Source organism: Chrysoperla carnea, chromosome 3 (genome assembly GCF_905475395.1).
Source record: "Chrysoperla carnea chromosome 3, inChrCarn1.1, whole genome shotgun sequence".
Classification (NCBI taxonomy): Eukaryota; Metazoa; Arthropoda; class Insecta; order Neuroptera; family Chrysopidae; genus Chrysoperla; species Chrysoperla carnea.
This window is the reverse complement of record NC_058339.1, coordinates 90056501-90079356: the sequence shown is the minus strand read 5'-3', so window position 1 is coordinate 90079356 and position 22856 is coordinate 90056501. Positions and strand designations below refer to the sequence as shown.

General features: G+C 31.8%; 2 protein-coding genes across 4 annotated transcripts; one reads left to right on the top strand and one right to left on the bottom strand.

Annotated features, from left to right (window-relative positions):
• The first annotated feature begins 9259 nt into the window (after positions 1-9259).
• Positions 9260-11193, top strand: LOC123295703 (probable 39S ribosomal protein L49, mitochondrial). Of its 2 annotated transcripts, XM_044877130.1 has the most exons (4): positions 9260-9323; positions 9498-9572; positions 9638-9821; positions 10861-11193. In XM_044877130.1, the coding sequence occupies exons 2-4, from the start codon at positions 9510-9512 to the stop codon at positions 11136-11138; spliced, it is 525 nt and encodes a 174-aa protein (XP_044733065.1). In that variant the 5' UTR covers positions 9260-9323; positions 9498-9509; the 3' UTR covers positions 11139-11193. The 2 variants fall into 2 exon arrangements, with proteins under 2 accessions (XP_044733065.1, XP_044733063.1); XM_044877128.1 differs by lacking the exon at positions 9260-9323 and having other exon boundaries at positions 9429-9572.
• A 2135-nt stretch (positions 11194-13328) lies between these two features.
• LOC123294830 (inositol polyphosphate 5-phosphatase OCRL) lies at positions 13329-22190 on the bottom strand. 2 transcript variants are annotated; one of them, XM_044876000.1, is made up of 13 exons: positions 22100-22190; positions 21841-22024; positions 21114-21251; positions 20832-20944; positions 20175-20308; positions 19377-19713; positions 18382-18779; positions 18176-18311; positions 17900-18079; positions 17515-17611; positions 17035-17246; positions 16304-16597; positions 13329-15895 (listed from the first exon to the last, which is right to left on the bottom strand). In XM_044876000.1, the coding sequence occupies exons 1-13, from the start codon at positions 22169-22171 to the stop codon at positions 15650-15652; spliced, it is 2541 nt and encodes an 846-aa protein (XP_044731935.1). In that variant the 5' UTR covers positions 22172-22190; the 3' UTR covers positions 13329-15649. The 2 variants fall into 2 exon arrangements, with proteins under 2 accessions (XP_044731935.1, XP_044731936.1); XM_044876001.1 differs by having other exon boundaries at positions 21114-21248.
• Between the last annotated feature and the right edge of the window lie 666 nt (positions 22191-22856).

Below are 22856 nucleotides of genomic sequence, written 5' to 3'. Positions count from 1 at the left end.
TTCTCTATCAGCTGTTTGAATATTGTATTGCTGTCTTGGTTAATCTTCTCTGTGCAGCAAAAATGTATATACTTGGTATATGTTGGGCGTATCTAGTAAAATATATGATCTAAGGATTATCCCATATCGTACTTAACAACCTAAATCTAGCCTCAAGATCTAACTAACTAATCCAAGTCTAAATGTAAATTTAACCCAAAATATTAATTGAATTTAAGACCAAAAAAAATTATGGGCATCGTAATTTGACAGTGGCTTACAGCAGATTATCTTTATAGTAAATGTAAAATCAATGGCGTGTAGCCGACGTGAGCCATACTAAACTGAAAGACAGTAATGGCACCTTTAATAGCACTTTATTGCGAACGCCCATTGAATGCTCAGCTCAGTTAAACGAGTCATTTCATCAAATTAAGTTTGGTTAAACTATCTTTTTATACCATGCATATATGAAATATACATAGTATATTAAGTTTAGTCCCAAGTTTGTAACGCTTAAAAATAATGATGCTAGGAAAAAAATTTTATGATAGCTGTGACACGATCTGACACGATAACTCAAAAACGAAAAAAGATATCGAACTGAAATTTTTACAGCGTACTCAGGACGTAAAAAGTGAGGTCAAGTTCGTAAATGAGCATCATAGGTCAATTGGGTTTTGGGTTCGTAGGACCCATCTTGTAAACCGTTAGAGATAGAACAAAAGTTTAAATGTAAAAAATGTTTCTTATAAAAAAATAAAAAACTTTTGTTTTAAACATTTTTTTTTAAACATCACTGTTTACCCACGAGGGCGTTAATTAGGTGCAAATTTTATAGTATGTATTAATAATATAGGAATATCAGTTGTGTGTGTGTCTATTTAAAAGTGAATATCTTTTGTTATTTACGTGACGTCAAAAAAACAAACGATTGCGCATCAACACTGTCTATACATTTTTGTATGTGTTATGTGATAAAGAAATCAACACTGACTATGCATGGTATTTCAACAATTAACTCAGTCAATTGTTTCTTTTCACTTGTTTATAGTAGTTTTAATGTTCAAATCTACAATCACTAAATAGCAAGACAAACCATTATATACAGATCAAATTATTTTTTTGGAATGTTGAAGGTATTTTTGAATAAACTATAATTATTCCCCGACATCAATATGTGTTTGCTTTCTTTATTTTCAACATTCCGATACAACACAGGAAATTATAATGTCGTATCCTGACAAAATTACAGAGTGTACTTCAACTAGGTTATCATCTCTTTGCCAGTAAGGTACATGCATTTTTGTATATGATTATTGGAAGCGTCCATAAACTACGTGGTTCAATTCCAGCATTTTTAAAACCTCTGTTCCATGTACGGCATTTATGTAACTCGCTTCGAATACTTATGCAGAGTTGGCATCCAGCAACGTCGTACCTACATATTCGCCGGTGCAGGGGTGAGACACCAAGGGGTGTGACATTCATATTCTCATCTGTACTCAAGTGTATCGCGCAAAACTGACGACATGGTGCTTAAACTTACTTTTAGGTATAGGAGCACCTTTTTCAACATGATTCATAGTAGGTTATTTCACTCAAAAAATTTTAGCTTGGGCTTGTAGTCTATTACCTAGTGAAAAATTGTTGAAAAGCTCAGCATTTGGACCATTATGGCCATATCGGGCCATTCAAAATTCATATAAACCACAAGCCCATGCTGAAATTTTTCGGGTGAAATGACACACCAGGAAGTAAAAGTAAGTGTAAGCACCATGGCGTCAGTTTTGCGCCGTACAGGTGAAAATATGCATGTCACATTCCTTGGTATCTGACCCCTGCACAAGCAAATATATACGGCGTTGCTGCATACTATCGCTACATAAGTATTCGAAGCGAATAACATAAATGACTGATGCAGGGGTGAGATACTAATGGATGTGACATCCATATCTTCACCTGTACACACCTGTAGCGCGCAAAATTGACGCCCCAGTGCTTAAACTTAGTTTTTCATATAGGAGCATTTTTTCAACATGTTTCGTGGCGGTCATTTTAACCGAAAAATTTCAGCATGGGCTTGTGCTATAGCCGCTATGGTGACATAGTTAAATAAAAGTATGGTTAATTGTGTTACTGCTTTTTTTAAGAAAATTCGCCTAATGACAAATTTTCGAATCTGAAATTCTAAATATAATTCTTGAAGTCCTTTATTTGTAAAACGACACGTCATTCAGTAGATTACAAAAAAAATATATATAAAAATAACTCAAATATAACACAAATATAAGATATATTTTCGAGGAGATATCTATTCAAAGATGGTGAATATCGAATATAAATGGTAGAAGGCAATACAAAAAGTAAATAGAAAGAGGCATATATTCATAGTTTGAAGCAACATAAATCTAGATATATTACATTATTCATACGATATGGAGCAGTTGTCGATTGGGAAACGATATCGCAATGACATAAACACCGAATATAAATATAAATATCTTTACAACAAGGAAAAAAAATTTATTCACAAATATTTATATATGCTTACAAACACAAAAACACACTTCAAAACAGATCCGAATACAGCGAATGAAATGAAATGCCACAGCCCAGATCTATTCATCGACTTGCAAGAATATAAATAACAAATATGTATAGACTATTAAAAACATGGCAGCTGTTTGAATCCAAAGCGCAACTTGAAAAACTGATCTGTCATCACATAAACACATACAACGACCTAAAAAAGGAAGAGATATAAACACCTTGTATATACTGATATCTATTGAGATCGTAAGTTCCAAACGAAAGTTATTTTAAGTTCTTGCAAAATTTCGTTCGCTTTTAAACAATTAGAGATTATGTATTTATTAATGGACTGAATTTTACCATCAGCTGGGATAGCTTGACATGAAATTTTACAGTCATAGTTTTTTAGTTTTTCAGACATTCTAAAATTTTTTTATGGATTGTTTTTATTATTAAATTATAAAAAAAAAATTGGATAAATTTTGTAAAAATTTTTATGACATATTTTGAATATGTCATAAATATGTTTTAAGATTGGTTACTATGGCGACATCTCATCTTCTATAAATATATAGGAGACTTTCTATAGATATAGATAGTCACTCATCACGATATCTCTGGAACTATAAGACCTAGAGACTTGAAATTTGGCAGGAATATTCCTTTTGCCAAGTAGAGGTCAGCTAAGAACGGATTTTACGAAATTCCACCCACAAGGGGGTTGCGGGGGTGTTCATGAATAAAAAATTCATATTTTTCAATTATGGCTTTTAATAGTTCAAAACTTGGTCAGAATGTTTTAAATTACATTTAGAAATTTCTTTAACCTTCGGAGGGTAGAAAGGTGTAGCGAGAAAGTGGGAAGGAAATATCGAATATTTACAAATATACCTAAGTGGGGTATCAAATAAAAGAGCATGACGTGTACATTACAAAGCTGTTATCCAACGCAAGGAAATGTGGAGGGAGGGGTGCAAGTGGGGATGTTGCCCAGCAAAGCGGGTAGTTCCCAGCTAGTATACTATATGCAAATACGGATCCAGATAGAAGCAATGGGAAATTGACATATGACATATTTTTAAGTCGCATTTCCTCCGATAGCTGACGATTTTCGAAAAAATGGTTTAGATGAATAATGTGAGTTTTTTTATGAGGATCAACCTTCTAATTTAAAGTGTTATCCTATCTCTTACCATTTAAGATCTATATTGGCTATTAAGGATGTATGAGCATGGTAGTGGGGGCACAAATTTAAAAATAGATATTTTCAATTTTGATGATAAATTTATATTGTTACTTGACGATATAAGGCGAAAAGTAAGAATAATATTATTAATTAATTTCGATATCTGGCTTAATTTTCAAAATATCGAAAATTAATAATTATCACATATCGAAAAATTTTATTCTTATTTTTCGTCTACATTCATGAAGTTATAACAAAATTCATCATCAAAGTTGAAAATAAGATAAAAATAATTTCAACCCTTAATCTACCCTGCTCTTACATCCCTTATATGGACGGTGACACTTAGTTTTTTTCTTTTCTAATTCATTGCTAATATGTTTACTTTCTATTAAAAAGTTTTTTTTAAATTTGTTTTCATTCATTCCAAATGAAAATTATCAAAAACTTCCAAAATATGTCGTTTTTTGAGTTTCCTCCATAAGAGCCAATGTATTTTATATCGATTTTTAATGACTTTTTTCTTAAAAATTTGCACGGTTACCTAAGCTGAAATTTTAACCACATATTCTTTGAGTAAAAGACTACCTACAAACAAATTTTGAGCCTTTAAATCAAACATTGTTGTCATATGCTCATACATCCTTAAAGAAACCCGAAGAACTAGATAAAATCTGATGTCAGAACATGATGTCCCATCAAACTCTACAATTTTAGTTGAGATCATTTTTTAATAGGATGGCGCCTCTGGCTTAATATTCAGATTCATATATTAAAATGGTCCACCCTCTATAAAATTTTTCCAAAAATTTTTTTGAAACCTCACTCGTATGAGGTATGGTATAAGTACAGGATGCTTTTTTTAAGTTGTCATATGCTTGAAACTATATAAATAAATTTAATCGAGAAAAATGTTAGTTTCTGTTTCAAAACTGACAAACATTAGATGAACGCTTCAAATTAGAAAATTATTCTTTATAATCTTTTTTTGTAAACCGAATAGTTTAGACAATAATTTTAATGGCAAAAATCTAGGTTTTTGTGCGGTTGTTCATTCAATTTGAACAAAAATGGTCTTTGTAGAAAAACACACTACTTTTATTGGATTCCTTAGGAAATTTTTTTTCGAAGATTAAAATAAACTCCCAAAATTTTGGATCAATTTTCAGTAAGAAATTATTGATAAACAAAAAAAATAAATCTTAAGAACTTTTTTACATACCTTGGTAAAAAAATATTTTAAGAAAAAATAAGTCTTAATAAATCTTAGAAAACTCTGAAAAAGTCTTGGAAACTCTGAAAAAGTCTTAAGAATTACTTAACCTTTTTTGACTAGTCTAATTCAGAGTTATTCAGACTAGTCCAAAAACGTTGAAAAATTCAGAGTTATTCAGAGTTCTTAAGACTTTTTCATAGTTTCTAATACTTTTTCAGAGTTTTCTAAACCTTATTAAGACTTATTCTTTCTTCAAATTATTTTTCCACCAGGGTAGGTACACCAATTCAAATGAATTTAATACCATAAATAATTTAATTTTTTATAGAGGGTTAAAAATAAGTATTTAAAGTTTACCCAAAATAAAAAATGAGCAATGAAATGATTATTACAATAATAATAATAATCTACCCTTAAAATACTAAAATACATGAACTGGACAGGGTTGAGGGAGCAAGCAGGATAGCAGAGGGTGCGTACTTTATAATACACACACGATTTGATAAAGGTATTCAATTCGAAAATAACCGGCTAGCTATTGAATATGATCATAATTATTATGTGTACAAACTTCATTTGCATTTTAGGTACTCAAAAAATATTTATTGGGGGAAATATTTAGGACAAGAAACGAACGAACCCTTTTATATGAATATGAATTTATACATGTTATTAGACACCTTACACTAATTCATAGAAGGTACTTGATATGTGGATAAACACTGTATACAGAGTGTCTACGATAAAACGTCATGAAGATTTAAGTTACTAGAAAAACAGGTTTTAATCCAAAATAAAACTGAGAAGCAGCGAGTCAGACTTGCACACTAAGAGTTCCGTGCCATCAAACAAAATGTAGCAGTATGATCGATTTTTATACCATGTATATATGAAATATACATAGTATATTATGTTTAGTCCCAAGTTTGCAACGCTTAATAATAATGATACTAGGAAAAAAATTTTGTCATAGGTGTTCATAAAATCACCTAATTAGTCCATTTCCGGTTGTCCGTCCGTCCGTCCGTCTGTGGACACGATAACTCACAAAAAAAAAAAAGATATCGAGCTGAAATTTTTACAGCGTACTCAGGACGTAAAAAGTGAGGTCAAGTTCGTAAATGAGCATCATAGGTCAATTGGGTCTTGGGTCCGTAGGACCCATCTTGTAAACCGTTAGAGATAGAACAAAAGTTTAAATGTTAAAAATGTTCCTTATCAAAAATTAAACAACTTTTGTTTGAAACATTTTTTCGTAAACATCACTGTTTACCCGTGAGGGCGCCAATTAGACGGAAATTTTATAATATGTACTATACTTGATTATCAGTTATGTATGTGTTACATGTTTGTATGTGTAATGTGATAAAGAAATCAACACTGACTATACATGGTATTTCAACAATTAACTCAGTCAATTGTTTGTTTTCACTTGTTTTTTATTTGAATGGCGACCATTTTGGATTTCAGCATCTTCAAAACTTCAGCTGTCTAGCTGGATTGATAAATTCAAATGGTAAGTAACCTTGTGGTCTAAATTGGGACTACTGAAAAAGTGATTCATTTCTTATTTTAATTAGTACGAATTTTGATCGCCAGTTGGCGGGATTTATATGCTTTCAATTTGAATATTTTGATTTGCCTTTAAAAATGGTAAGTGCAACAAGTATTACCATCTGGTAGCCTAAATTGGAACTACTGAAATCGGGACCGCTTCTTGATTTAATTAGTACAAATTATTATGTCGCGAGTTGGCGGATTGCAACTCCAAGGTTATCAAATGCGGCCTTCCCAAAAAATCACGTTTTCTTAGGATCAGCTTTAAATCGTGTATATGAATTCCCTTTATAAGCAGGTAATTTTTTAATACTCCTTACGGTGTTGAATTTATGAATTTGAGCTTTTATAGTTTGCGTTTTGAACATATAACAATACAGGATTATGGTATATTTCGAAAAATTTTACTCTTAAATTTCGTCTCATTTTCTCAAGTTCTAACAGAATCGATCAGTCAAACGACAGTAATCAGTCTCGAAAAGGTCAAACGACGAATATTCATAACTATAAGTAATTATAAATAATTACATAAATCTTGTTACTAGTGATTTTAGATGCTATCTAAATTTATTTAATTAATTTAGAGATAAAATTTTTTATTTCTATTTAAAAACAATTTAGAGTGTACTGCCAGATTGTTAAAAACATAATTTTTCATAACATCCTATATCATGAATAAATTGAAATATAATTTTATATAATAATCTACATGTGATTATCGAATTGAAAAGAATTGCATGATGAATTGAGTGTTGTATGCGTGCACGTTACGGCCACACGACTATAACTATATCGGAAGTCTTACGGATGTAATTGTTTACCGGTTACTAATTGTCACACATTCTAATTTTATTTAAGTTTCCAGTACAAATTCATCGTATACTTTGCATTTCCAAAGTTTATTTTACCCGTTAAATCGATTTTGATTGTTTCAGATCAAACCGGATCATATTTCCAATAATGTCATTTTTTTATAAAGAAATAAAAACCCTAACAAGTGAAATATGCAAAATTTTAAAAATCGCTGATTAATTTTTCGAGTACGGAATCCTAAACTCGCACTTGAAACGTATCTAAGAACACTTCCCATTAAATTACCTTTCAAACGAAACAAAAAATTCAAATCGGTTCATCCGTTCAGGCCTTACGATGCCACTGGCAGACACACAGACAGGCATACATAGCGGTCACACTTATATCACCCCTTTCTTTGTTCGGCGACTAAAAAAGTAAGTTAAGGAAAATTTCAGCTTAAAAAAATATCCACGTCTCATTCACGTATCCAGGCAGGTGAAAATGAGTCTCATCACTCAGAATAATTTTGTTTGGGAAATCATGCATTTCCAATACTTAATCAGTGAAGGTACGGCGCGGGCGTCTTACATGGTCTAACGGCTTCAAGTCTTGTGTCAACTGCACCTTATAAGCATGTAATCGAAGGAAAATTTTTTACAAAATACGGTGCAAAGTGGCTGTGGATAGGTCCAAATCCTATAATCATCTCGAAATGGGCAAACTAGGAACAGCTATACATCTGCGATATTTTCAGTTGAGCTATCGGAACGGGCACGAGTTGGAAAATTTGCTTCACTAAATTGTCTAAGACGTTCGAGTTTATCAATTAATTTCACTATAGCTGTGGGAGAAGGCACTCAAAACCAGTACGAAGTTTAGGAATCGTGTTCGCGACATTTTCACGATTTTTGTTGTGAATTTTCCGTACTTCAATGCGTTGTGTGTGTGTGTATCGATCCATATCAGAAAATTTCATAGTTTTTCCTTGTCAAACGTCATCAAATGACAATTGTATGTTGACAACGGAAAAAAGTGGGATATTTAAAATGGCACTTCTTGTTGGAAGACCCATTACTTACACAGAAAAATTATTAAGATATTGAATGACACAAAGTGGGAATGCTAAAAGACACACGATTGACGCATAATATAACATGCACTTTGCATACTCAAAAACGTTATTTTTACACCATTATCCAAATGTTTATCCCTCAGGAACTGCAACCTTATATATATATATGTACTATTAAAGTGCTTTGGGATTTATATATGTGTTGTGTTTTGTAAGTGCGTGTGAACTTGTAAATAAATCTGTACTAAAAAAATTGAATTCATTTATATTTTATGAAACAAAACAAGATATATAATAACAACTAAAATAGTTAATTGTTTAAATGTCCTTTATATGAAAACAATCGGTCGCTTACGTCGATATCTCCAGACAAAATATCCCCATAAATATCACTTTGGCGGAAAATTCAAAAAATCAGACCTGTGCACAGAAATCATCCAAGGGAAGAAATCATCCATGGGGGAAGATCAAATTCACATGTACCCAAAAATATTTTGAATTTTCGATCAATTTACCGCCCTCAAAATTTTCCGCCTAGATTATGTGGCTCAATAAGTAAATGCAGGCCTGATTATTCCACTCAAGATAATCAACCATTCTTCTATCATAAATAATAAATAGACGAAAAATATTTATATTGATGACACTTCAAAAGAAATTTTCGTTAATTTGTTTATTTATCGAGGATAGACACATTGCTTAGAGGATATTAGCAAAGCCAAGTCTATAAGCATTTACCTATATCTTACATACAACGTTTCTGTAACACTTATTGCCTATGTTGTTTACTTTAGAAACTATTTACTGTAGTGACATCTATTATTTTGAGTGCCAATTTCCCGGAGCTCCTATGATAAAAAGTGCTCAAGTTGCGTATTTATATTATAACTGACTGTTTACAGAGACATCTATACAGCCTTCTAGCGAATGATACACCCTGGTGCAACATGTTTAGAAGAGCGACATCTTTTGATTTAAATTAGGTATATAACAATTTTAGGACTTATTTTGTGGTTTTAAATTAAATAAGTTCAAATTTTTATAAGCTTGATCGAAAATAGTAAAATATTTTAAAAGAAAACTAAATACAATGCAATACGAAATTTAAAATTAGTAAATTAGTAAGATATTTTGGTAATTAATAAATAAATTTATAGGTTAACCTAAACATGAATTCGAGAGCTCTAATTACAGCACAAAATTTATTATTTTCAAAAAGCTTTCAAACTCAGGTAAATATTGAATTTCATAAAAACAAACGTTTTATAGAAAAGTAACAGAACTGTTAAAATTGTAGATTGTAAGATGTGGAAGCTTTCGTGCGTCGAAACCTGTTGGAGATTTAAGTCAATATATATCTGAGTATGAAGTTACAAATGATCCCAAAGAATGGAAATATGTTGAAGATTTATTACCACCGAAGATTGTACCAACACCAAAATTAAAAGATGAATATCCTTCAGGATGGAGTATGCCTTCAGGTAATATTCATTTTTGAGTAATTGATATTATGCTCGCATCTGTTACAGGGGGGTGTCATTTCAACTTCTTGCGGACAGAGGAAATTGAAAACAGCCCATGTTACTCGCTGATTATTTAGCTTTCTATACGTGAAATAATTTTTAAGATCGGCTAAAGTAGTTTTTAATGTTGACTTAGTCAATTGGTGGTATTTCGCTTATGTATATTTAAATTATCACAAAAATCACCATGTTTCCTACTGCTTCTTAGTCCAAAGCCTTGGATCCATCATTCCTGGGAGCAATTCTGGCGGAGAAGCTGTGGACTTTCTGTACGGCATCTGGCCTAGTCAGAATCTTATAACTTCATCTGTTTTAAATAGCACCTCTTATATGGTGACGTCTCGTCTTAGAGTGAGGTTGTTCTTAAGTAGGGCACAGAGAATTCTTCGGTCTAGGTGCTACGAACCCATTTTCGGTACCCCTCTTTTATATTATTATAGTTGGATAAATCTACCGGATTTTGATGATCAATTCGAAAAATTTTGAGAGAAGACTAATTTTTTTTTTAATTTGTATTTTTTCATTGCAAAAAATACAAAAAAGTAGTTTTCCGGTTCCGGAACGATCCGCACGACCTTCTGCACGCGGTTTTGGAACAATTTATCAGTACATTGTTTTCTTTGGTGACGTTTTCTTGAATATCTTTGCTTCTATTGATCGGATTAAGAAGAATAATAATTAACCACTCTTTTTTATGATCATAAGTTACATCCTTTTCCAGAATTTAAACTCAATTCTTTCATTTTTTTAAAATTTATCTGAGAAATTAAAGAGAATTAAAAAAATACACTCGAACCCGGACTTCTTGGATTCATGCCAAGCGCCCTACCAATTGGGCCATTCGAGCTCTAGACATAGAGTGCAATTTTTTCAACTCTCGATTGAGCTCGAATGGCCCAATTGGTAGGGCATCTCCCAAAATTTTTCAAATTGATTATCAATATCCGGTAGATTTCCTCAACTATTATTGCTATGTTAATTACGATTTTTCTTACAGATGCAGCAAAAAACCATCCATATTTTATAAAACGTAGCAAAAATTTCATGCAACCAGTTTACTTAGACGTAACTTATCGTGGCACAAAACGTTTAACATCCGTGAAACGTATTAAAGGTGATATTTGGCAATTAGAGAATGAATTAAAATCGTATTTACAAGAAACTAAAAATCAAAAACTTATACCAACTTACGTAAATGAATTAAGCGGGGAAATTAAATTTAAAGGGGATCATGTGACAGCCATCAAACAATGGCTTACATCCAAAGGTTTTTAAAATGATTCGTGTATAAAAAAGATTTATTTTTGTTTTTTAAATCAGTTGTTTTTTATTCACAAAGTAGTGCATAAATATGTTAATAATTACAAAATAAATGTTACATAAAAAATATACAGCATTTTTACTTTTACTTACATAATGTTATTAATTTTTTTTTTAAATTATGAAAATATGGTCCTAATTACTCCAAGCAAATAAGACATTTGGATACTTTTGAAACGAGCAGATTCTCAACAAGAAATTTTAGACTTTTAGTGGTTTATTGCATCAACACTTCTACAAGAAATAACTACACAATTTAAAACCACTCGTTTTATCATAAATCTTTTCCACAGTTGTTTTTTTCAATAAACCTCTCCCAAAAAAATAAAATCAAGCTGAAAATTGTAGGTTATAAAATGTTGAGTAGAATTCAAAAAATGGTTCTGAAATTATATCTAAAAAATTATCATGATTTTTATACCATGTATATATGAAATATACATAGTATATTAAGTTTAGTCCCAAGTTTGTAACGCTTAAAAATATTGATGCTACGAAAAAAATTCTGGTATAGGTAAATCGATCGGAAATCGATCCGAAATATCGTTTTTTTCGAAAATTACTGGGCCAATCCCCAAATAAACTCGATTTTTGAATTTCTTGGGTCAAAATTACCTTATAAACTGAGTTTCATCAAATTCCAAAATAAATAATTTTTTACGATTTTTTCGAATTTTTCTAAGGGGTACCCCTTGAAAAAATTGCAAAAAATCGATACAAATTTATCGTCTCCAATTTCGATAAAACTCTGTATATAAGGTAATTTTGACCCAAAAAATACAAAAATCGGTTTCATTTAACGATTGGGCGAATAATTCTCGAGATAATACCGGAAATCGATTGGAAATATCGTTTTTTTTCGAAAATTACTCGGCCAATCGCCAAATAAACTCGATTTTTGAATTTCTTGGGTCAAAATTACCTTATAAACTGAGTTTCATCAAATTCCAAAACAAATAAATTTTTACGATTTTTTCGGATTTTTCTAAGGGGTACCCCTTGAAAAAATTGCAAAAAATCGATACAAATTTATCGTCTCCAATTTCGATAAAACTCTGTATATAAGGTAATTTTGACCCAAAAAATACAAAAATCGGTTTCATTTAACGATTGGGCGAATAATTCTCGAGATAATACCGGAAATCGATCAGAAATATCGTTTTTTTCGAAAATTTCTGGGCCAATCGCCAAATAAAGTCGATTTTTTAATTTCTTGGGTCAAAATTACCTTATAAACTGAGTTTCATCAAATTCCAAAACAAATAATTTTTTACGATTTTTTCGAATTTTTCTAAGGGGTACCCCTTGAAAAAATTGCAAAAAATCGATACAAATTTATCGTCTCCAATTTCGATAAAACTCTGTATATAAGGTAATTTTGACCCAAAAAATACAAAAATCGGTTTCATTTAACGATTGGGCGAATAATTCTCGAGATAAAACCGGAAATCGATCCGAAAATTACTGGGCCAATCCCCAAATAAACTCGATTTTTGAATTTCTTGGGTCAAAATTACCTAATTTTGACCCAAAAAATTTATTACGAAAAAAAAGAATCGAATAATATCAAACATTTCATGTTTCTGCAACTTTCAGTTTGTTTATTTGCTTGAGGTTAAAACCTTAAATAAGTGCAGATGAAACGTCTTAAAAATTATACTTCTTAGTCGGTAGTAACAAATACAATAATTTATAAACAATGTAAACAAATAATACATACTGTAGTTTACCTATTTATTGTGCTCGTAGATGGCACTTAAACTACCATCTATCTACCCTTGTCTATTGTTACATTCCGTTTATCGACTTACTGCATGGCGTTAAAAACTTGTAGCTTACTTCAACATATATTTTTCGCGTCACGCAGGAAGTATAACTTTAAAAAGCGTTAGGACAGTCAAATTGATGTTACTTTGACTCTGTATATTGCAAGACAGTGATGAAACAAAAACACCTTGTTTGTATTATAAAAATTGAATCTCTTTCCTGTTTTTCTTTTGGTTAATTTTATCAAAAATATAATTTTTTCTATACGCAAATAAAAAAATGGAAGACGGGAAAGAAATTTTTATTTTCCCTATATTTAACTACACATTTAGCAAAAATCAAACAAAAAAAATTAAGATAAAATATAATTCAATTCCTAATATGATGATACTGTCATTTTGAATGATATTTTTTTGGATTATTTAAAGCTCTTTAAAAATACATTAAAAAAATGTTACGCTTAAATTACGAAATACTATTTGAATTCAAAATAAACGGTTATTAACCGGTTGAAATTGAAATTGCATTTAGTACTTTAGGGGTAACATATATTGGATAAAGTCCGTCAAAAAAAAGATGCATTTGAGAAGTAAAATATCTAATTTTTAGATAATGAATATTAAAATCTTTTGACGAACTCAATTTTTGAGAAAATATTGAGCACGGTAAACATTTTTTTCCATGTTCCCTATTTTTTTTTTTTTTTTTTAATTAAAACATCCAAAAAATTTTGTATAGGATATGATTATAACCGTTTTGTGGCCAAGCGTAATTTTAGTGAGTTATTTCAGAAAGAACTTTAGCCCTAATAGAGAGGCAAAGATGTATTGTCTGTCTAAAGTTTGAACTGATTCCAGAAAGGGTAGAATCGAATCGACAGAAATTCTAAAGAAATGTAGTCGGTGTGAGATCGGCCGAATGTAGGTGGGAGGTTATTATTCCACAAACCAAACAACAGCAACAACCCCCCCCCCCCATATTGCGGACGATATGATTTTTAAGCATAGTTCTTCATTTGAGCAAATTTTCAGTCTTCTGAAATGAGTTTCCTGATGAGAAAACGTACATATTTAGGGTTGCGAACTATTTAGACTCGTTTATCGACTGTCAATTAAAACCGGTTTTACCCTTTTTGGAATCAGTCCAAACTTGAGGCAGGCGATATATCTTTGGCACTCTATTGAAGTGGAACAGCTTTAAGAAGGCGAAATAGGCTTACAATTGAGGATGCGATGTGGGAAATTTTTAGACTTTCTAAAATGACAAATGACTCACTAAAACCACGCTTGGTCGCAAAACTATAAATTTTAAAAAACTCTAAAAAAATGTATTTAATTTGGTTATTATTTTGATTAGATTCTAAAAAAAATGGAGATTCTACGATTTAGTTAATATTGTATCAAATGATCCCAAATTTTTCATCCATTTTTTATTTTCTAAAATATCGGACCGCAGTACAGTCAAAGACTATCTTTATATAAATTAAGGAAAATGAAATAAGCCGCTCGCACCTAAGAAGTACATTCCACCAGGTTTTAGCGAAATGCAAGGGAGGTTAATTCATTTTCTTGAACCGGCCGATTTTTGTAACATCTTTTACTGTACTATTTCCCAACAGCGTGAGATTTTCCTTATCTCAATAGTAATGATTGGAAAGAAGATCAACCTGAAGGGTTAAATTCAAAAGCTTTCCAAAAGATTAATAAAATTTTTTTGAATTCAATTTCTTTTTTTCGTGTCGAATTACAGAAAAGTATGTTTTTTTTTTTCCAATTTCTTCAACGTAATTTAAAAATTCATAAAATTCACGTGAGAGAAATACGAAAAGAATTCATACTAAACACGTCGCGCTGAGTATATTCCATATGCTACTATACAAAATCCTGTGAATATTAAAAGTTAACAAGTACAATTTTGGGAAATTATGATCAAGGTCTCATTTGATTTGAAATTTTTTAAAACGCAAATGAATATAGGGTCGTGGCTGAATTTACGGCGCCTTTCTGGGCGGAGTCTACCCATCAGTTGTTGCGTACTTTATACTGCGCATCAGGCTGTCTTGAGAGAGAAAGCGATTTTTACACAGTTGAAATTGTTTTGAATCACTTTCAATTAATTGAAAACAAAAGGCAGACAGATGCGCAGTGCAAAATACTCAACGAACGAGGCCTAGATCTCGCCCAGATAGGCGCCTTTTTTCCTGCTCCCCTCTCCGCTCGAGTTTCACGTCCTTGTTCCCGGAAACTATTAAAGATATCAGAAATTTAATAAAAGATCCTTAAAGAGAAAGAAATTTGTTTTTAAAAAATAGTTCTGCCTCCCGAAACTCTATCACCAATATTTATAATTTTAATTTAAAGGAAAAATAGCGCAGAGCAACAGCATTCTCAATGGCAGGACTATTACCAGCTGTTCTAGGATCTTTTTTTAAATTTCGAATATCTTTAATAGATTTCGAGATATCTGCAAAAAAGCCAAACCCCTTCTTTTTGTTATTAAATTGTTTATAACTTTTGTAATTTTTACCACAACATCTTCAATTGTGTCCGAAAAGTTTCTAAACATAATTTCGACTCAAATGACATCTTGATCATAATTTTCCGAAAACTAGATCAATTTCGTCCCAAAATAATGCTTGTTGACTAGACTATATGTTTAAAAAATGCGTGATAAGTACACACTGGGTCTTCTATTAATGCTTAACGATTCATTGCAATTAAATCACTATGGTCATTGACAAGAAAATGATGAACAAATTCCGCTTTGGATCTACTGGCCTGAGGTTTTGGATTCGGTATCGGTGATCGTAATAGTACATCACCAAAAATAGTTGACAATGTTTTGGCATCAGCTCCATTATCTGCACTATAATGAAGTAATTCTTGAAGAAAGAGACAAACGTATAAAAATACGTTACGCTCTACTTCTGGCAATTGTGACACAATCTAAAATTTTAAAAAAAATCACCAAACTTTCAACAACTGAATATAGGGGATTCGAATATATGATTGCTCCAATCATAGTCGGAGCAAGGTCAACTCCAAGCGTTTTAATAAGATTCATGTGCACGAGGAGGGGAGTCAACAAAACGATAATTTACCTAGTTATTGAAATAAATACCACAGTTAATTACAGTAACACAAAAATTATCACAAATTTGAAAAATAAATTTCTCAAAACCACCAAACTTTTTGCAACATTTTACAACAAATATACAATTTAAAATTAATACAATTATACAATTTTATTTCGAGTATCGTGGTATTTATCCCTAATACAATTTTATTTTGAGTATTGTGGTATTTATTTCAATAACTATGTCTCAACTAAAAATTCATCCTTAGATAATTTACCTGTTTACAATGAGCATATGTTGGACCGGACGCTATACATTGATTAAGTAATCGATGTGGAATAACAGGTTCTGGTGTACATAACAAGAATAACAATAAAGCTTCAGCCACAACATAGGCATGCGTTGGTGGAGGATCCGGTCCATCTGAATCCAACCAATCACGTACTTGAATCAGCTCACTTTGTATCGCACGACGTTCAAATAAATTACGTGTTTTTAAACCATGCCGATATAAATGATCCACCAATAAAAATAGTTCACGTGGAATTCCATATAAATTTGGACCATTTTTCTAAATAGAAAATTTATTAAAAAAAATAGGATTTCTAACGAACTTTAACTTTTTAAATAAACTTTGTGAAAAATGATTTTTAGAAAGAATATAGTCGAAAATTTTTAGGTCAATTAAAATTTGTATTAGGTTAAATTCTTTTCTTTCTTGATATGTCTTTGTTTTCCGACAAGCGGACTCGATCTTTAAGAATGGTCTGGAGTCTCTTGACCTTGAATACAGCGGCGAAATATGACTTTTCTGCCTTTCAAGTTAATGGTAATTTTTTTCTGGTTTTCCTGGTATGTACTTGTTCCTGGAAGTGTACAGAAGAGACCTAAGTGATTGGACAGACGGATTCGACCTTTATTTTCTATTACTACTTTGGTTGGTAAAATACCAGAAATTATAATAAAAATCAGGGAAATTCAAGAAAAATTAACCTCTTCTTTACTCACCATTTGTTGAAGATGGTTGGGCGTGACATAAGCTACTGGTACACCTAGTCGACATAATTGTGTAAGAGGAGTTGTAAATGATGAACGCTGACATTTTGCTTTGACTGTAATAAAAACATCTTTCCCACCATTTAAATGCAACACAAGAATATCGTATAATTCTTCTTCGGCTGATTTTAATTGAACTTCTAGCATTATATCACATTTTTCGCCTAAAACAGAAAAAATTTGTATTATCTGTAAACAGGGAGTTGTTTTATTAGAGACCTCTGCTTCACCTATCGAAATTTGTTTTTACTAATCTGTTCATCTGCCCTATGCACGATCCCCCATATTTAGGGCTAATATTTGGAGGGAGTACTAGGGAAGTACTCCCTAGAATATTTTAATTTGACTCGCTCGAGTTACTAAAATCCCATCTTGAGCTCCCTTATTATGTACATAATAGAAACTAGCACATAAATTTAAAACAAGATGTACCTGGTTTAATTTCGCCATTGTACGGATTGATTCGCAGCCAATCCTTACAATAACTGGTATCATCTAATTTTTTTATAAATTCAAATTGTACAGGAACCTGGGAAAAAGATAAAAAAAGACGTTGAGAAAATGTTTTAAATAAAAAGTTGTATAATAGTCGCCTCAATGAATGTTTTTTCTTGGAAGTACTTGAGAACAGTTACTTGAAAACAATATTAATGAAACTTATTGATAATTGGGAGTTGGCACACATTTTATGTCAATAGTAGATGTAAAATGTAATTATTTATCAAATACCATCAACTTTCCTATTGCTAACTGTTTACGATTTCATGGAGAACGCACTCTTTTATGTATTCATTGACGCGACTATAATGTTACTCACTTGACCAGTGTTAGCAATAATTAATTCTTGGACCAAGGGTTCCATAAATCGAACTGTACCAAAGAATATTTCATTACGATCTACGGTGACTTGTGGTAAAAATTCATTTTCTAATTTATCCATTTTTTTTAAAACTTCTTCGTGAATTTTGCGATATTTTGCTACATCAATTACACGAATCTGAAAAATATTATTACAATTTGCATAAAAAAATTTTAGTTTCGGTTTTTTGTTTAGTTAGACTCAACAAAAGCAATTTAAGAAGAATGTACATACCTGAGATGTAAACACAGCACTAACAGGTTTATGATCACTGATACGCAATTCAGGATGACTACGATATGCATTTTGTTCAATTCCTTTACCTTTCCATAAAATTCGATCACACCATGCAGGCGCACGTGCTTTTTCACTAAACACCATAACACAATCAATACCAAAAAAATTAAAATCAAAAAAATAAAAATGCTGGCAAAACTCACCTTGTATCGTAATGATCCGTACCGGGATCATATTTATAAGTCGGTTGAAACGTTATACGACCTTCTGTATATCCAGTTAACACTTTCCCTTGAGTATGTTGTTGATTTAATTGATCTGCGATCAAAACTGAATCCATTTCACCACGTGACAAGCGTTCTTTAACTTCACGTGCTGATAATTCAGTAATACGATAATTCAAATCTCCTAACCAATAAATTTGATCATGATCACGAATTGTATGCGGTTTTGGACGGACGAAACTCATGCGAGCATAAATATCGTGGTAATCTTGATTACGACGTTCAACTTCTTCGGTATGAGCAGCTAAATGTGAATTTACAAAACATAGTGAGGTGTTATGGAGATCTAATCGAATTCCAACGCCTCCTTTATTGCCCTAAAACACGAGAAGCAAAAATTATAAGAAGTCAGGATTAGTCTGTGGTCACGCGTAGTTTTAGTGAATCATTTCAGAAGCAGGGACCCCAATAGAGTGCCAAAGACGTAGCGCCTGTCTCAAATTAAAACTGATTTCAGAAAGGATATAACTGGTTTTAATCAACAAGTATTCTGAAATTAACATATTCGTTGTGATATAGTCCGCAATAGTAATGAGGGGCGGGGGTAGATAGTACATAATGTTAAATATGTTCTGCATCAATGTCTCATCAGGAAACTGATTTCAGAATATCTGAAAATCTTCTCAAATGAAGAAATGAATCCACAATCAGAAAAAAATTGAATTCAAAAACTTATATCCGATTGAGCTAACCCACTTCCAAAATTATCAGCCTTTCTGAAATGATTCACAAAGCTACGCTTGGAAGCAGACTTAGGGGTAATTTCGCCTGTTAAAATTAAACAAATACAATTTCGCTGACTAAACAAACAGAAAATAATTCCCGTCCATATTCTTTGACAATTTCCGATTTCCCAAATCTATAATCAATCAGTTAATTTGAGATTTGAGCGCTACTATACAACTATTACTCACCATTTTTCCCATAATTCCAGTTCCAACGGTGTCAGTAGCAACATTGCTAACATATGAAAATAATTCATAGCGTACAAACACAATTAACATCATACCAACTAAGCGTACTAAAGCCACTTGACGGTATCGAGCACCAGGATGTAATGAATTAACAACAGCCTCTCGCCATTCTTCTTCGCGGCGTGTCTCATTGAATATGAATGTTTCTTTACTTAAATCTAATTCTTGGAAACCAATTGCATAAACATCGGGTGGCGTTGCATCAGCAGCAAGCCATGGCCGTAGCGAAACATTTACCGGAGGTTGACCATTTACATTCCATGTCGCCACCAATACGCTGAAAAATATACAGCTTAGTTATTTCTACGTAATTCTTTTCTGTTTAGTTTGCTCATGTCGGAGGAAGCTGAAAAGTATTTCAATGTTGACTAAAATAAGGAAGCCTCCATAAACAACGTGATTCAATTCCAGCCTCCTTGGAACTCCACTCTCCCAGGTGGCCTACCTGACGTAGCCTATTCTATGCCCTTCGAATGCAACGTAGTTTTTTTTTATAATCGAAGGCGGACACTTGCGAAAATTATTAGCTTGACTTCATTACCACCTTCCCTTAACGTAGCTCAGAGTAGCTTTTGGACCAATCCTCTTCCTCTCTTAACCGGGCCACGTTGTTTATGGATGCTCCCTAAGTAGATATTTTTACGACTTGAATGGCATGGATGGCATAGATAAATTAAGTCATTCATTACAAAATTATGTCTTATGCCAATCATTTTCCAAGTTTATAAGGAAAATTACCTAATATCTTGTAAATGAGTGTAATCATTTTCTTTCATAGCCATTTGATAGCGAAAAATAGCATCACGCGCTGTTCCATTCACACATCCCTGAGCTATTTTCTGGCGTGGAATAACAATATCCGGTGAGTCCATCTGAAAAATTAAAAACTTTTATTTCAAAAAAATTATCATGACATTTTAAACACAGATCTGTTTATATAATATGTTTATTAAAATTTAGAAATGCTGCTCTAAAGGATGTTCCAATAAGAATGCCGGTCTTGAAAAACACGCAATTTGCTTTTTTTCATACTTTTTCAAAATATTTTAGAATTTTTTAGAATTAACTTCTGCTAGAATTGTTTATCAGAACACTGCAAGACTAAATTAGACTATCGGCAGAAGATGTATCCACCAGAGTTGATGGGGGATATCATGTTCTGATATCAGATTGGGTCTAGTTTTGCGGGTCGCTTTAATAGTTTAATTTAGATCATAAAAGGTAAGAGATAGAACACTTTAACACTTTGCATTCCGATAGCTGGCGTTTTTCGAAAAAATGTATTAAATAAAAAATATTAGTTTTTTTATGAGGATAAACTTTCTAATTAAAAGTGTTTTTCTATCTCTTACCTTTTAGGATCTAAAATTAGTTTAATCTTTAAAAAAGCATTACCTCTCCGACTTCTGCCTGATTGAAAGGATTTAGGCTGCCACTTTCCATGTTGGATCGAATGCCGTTATATTTCTGTATCCAGGAATAATCACGATGTTTATTAATTTTTATTTCTAAAAACAATAAAATAACCGCAAGCTTAAGATAATAATTTCCGGTTAAAGAAAAAAAAAATTCACTTTCCTTATGTACAAACGTTTACTCAATTTTGAGCTGTGAGCGAAAAATAGTAAAAATTTTAGTCTATAAAAACTGTCCTAATAAAATTTAAGTCTTATTTACCATCTAAATACTGAAATAATGCTGTACCAAAGTCTGACGCGGGTATACTTGAATCCAGGCAAATATTTAATTTTATTTTTGATGATTTTATAACAATTGGAATTAAATTTGCGTCCCGATATAAAGGTTCGGTATCTTCTGGAAATAAAAAACTATGATTAAAATTTTGCCGAATTATATAGATTCACGCAAACTTAGATGTATAATCTGTGTCAGAAAAAACGCACATTATAGTATATACAGGCTGTCGAAAAAAGATCTTTACAAATTACTACCACAAATAACTTAGCTCAAAATAAGTCTATTTAGCTAAACATGCCCTTGTAAAAGTGGCTCCGTTTTGGTGCTGAACGCTTTTGAAATTTTAATTTTGAAATCTTTTTTATAGCTACCATAAACTCCCACATTTTACGCCCATGAATTGATATTACTTAAGGTTGGTATGATTTGTTTTGTATGAAAAACAGTGTCACTACACCATATTTCATCAAAGTCGCGCTATCCGTGCGTATAGCGCCAAAACGGAGCATCTTTTACGAGGGCATGTTTAGCTAAATCGACTTATTTTGAGCTAAGCTACATGTCGTAGAGCGTTGTAAAGACCTTTTTGTGACACCCTATATACTCTGTATGAAGGCGTGCGTTTTTTTGACACAGAGATATACTATGAAACTGGATGAAGATTATACAATTGACAACTGAAATCGTGAAAATAAAAAACACGAACCTATTTCAAATTTAAAATCACGATCAATGGGAATTGCACGTTCAATAGTTAAATCCGAAATACTTGTAGGCTCACTACGAGTACTGATTATTACAAAAAATCCTAACGATCCATTTTTTTCAACTATTGCAAGAATTCGTTTTTCTTGTTCGTGACTTTCTGAAATAATCGCACCTATATATACCTAAACATAGATACTTAAGAAAAATACAGCACTTGAAAACTTCCGAAAAATGGAATATAAAGTGAAAAAGGATACATTTTTAACATTTTCATCCCACGAAAACTTTGATTGTACAATTACAAGCGCATTTTGTGACTGTGAATCCATTACCTATTACAAACCATGTTCTAAGAAATAATTAACAAAATAAGAATGTAAGTAAAACTCAAGTTTCACTGATAATAAAACAATTTTTTGACAGATAAACGTCTCACTTTATACTTCAACTTATTTGATTCAACTTTTCATTAGTTTCACAAATTGACATCTATACTATCAGCGTTTACTAGACTGTATCGTATTTATTTACATGGTTCAATGCTTTAGCTAAGTATGGGTGTTTTATTGAACAATCAAGTGGTGGCGCTAGTGATGGTCGCTTTCAGCACCATCTATTTGTGAAATATGTAGTAGCCATACTCACTGTTGCATTTATTTTCCTCCAACTCCAACAATGGCGACCTCATCAAGTGCTGCACTCTTCTTTTTAGTTAGGTATCTATGTTTGGAATAGCGAGTTTTTAGAGTATGCAACTAATGAGTTGTTTAGATCGAAATATTGCCTATATAAAGAGTTATTTATATCACGATTTTCAAGGAATCTTTTGGTATAAATTTTTTCTTTCTCGATTTGAATAAAAATAATTGTGTAAGGTAATTTTACTCCCAAATTAACAAAAATATAAACAATAAATGTATCTAAAAATGTACGCTGAAACAATCACGGAGCTTTTTGAAAAAAGCTTATTTACTTTTAAAGCACCATCTAGTAAAAATGTATTGTAATCATGAG

Coding starts and splice junctions, on each gene's coding strand:
- LOC123294830 (XM_044876000.1), bottom strand. CDS start 22,171: ATGGATTCACAGTCACAAAATGCGCTTGTAATTGTACAATCAAAGTTT. Junction 19,714..20,174: donor ACTCATTTACAAGATATTAG/GTAATTTTCCTT, acceptor TATATTTTTCAG/CGTATTGGTGGCGACATGGA. Junction 17,247..17,514: donor CAATGGCGAAATTAAACCAG/GTACATCTTGTT, acceptor TTTCTGTTTTAG/GCGAAAAATGTGATATAATG.
- LOC123295703 (XM_044877130.1), top strand. CDS start 9,510: ATGAATTCGAGAGCTCTAATTACAGCACAAAATTTATTATTTTCAAAA. Junction 9,573..9,637: donor CAAAAAGCTTTCAAACTCAG/GTAAATATTGAA, acceptor TTAAAATTGTAG/ATTGTAAGATGTGGAAGCTT. Junction 9,822..10,860: donor AGGATGGAGTATGCCTTCAG/GTAATATTCATT, acceptor TTTTTCTTACAG/ATGCAGCAAAAAACCATCCA.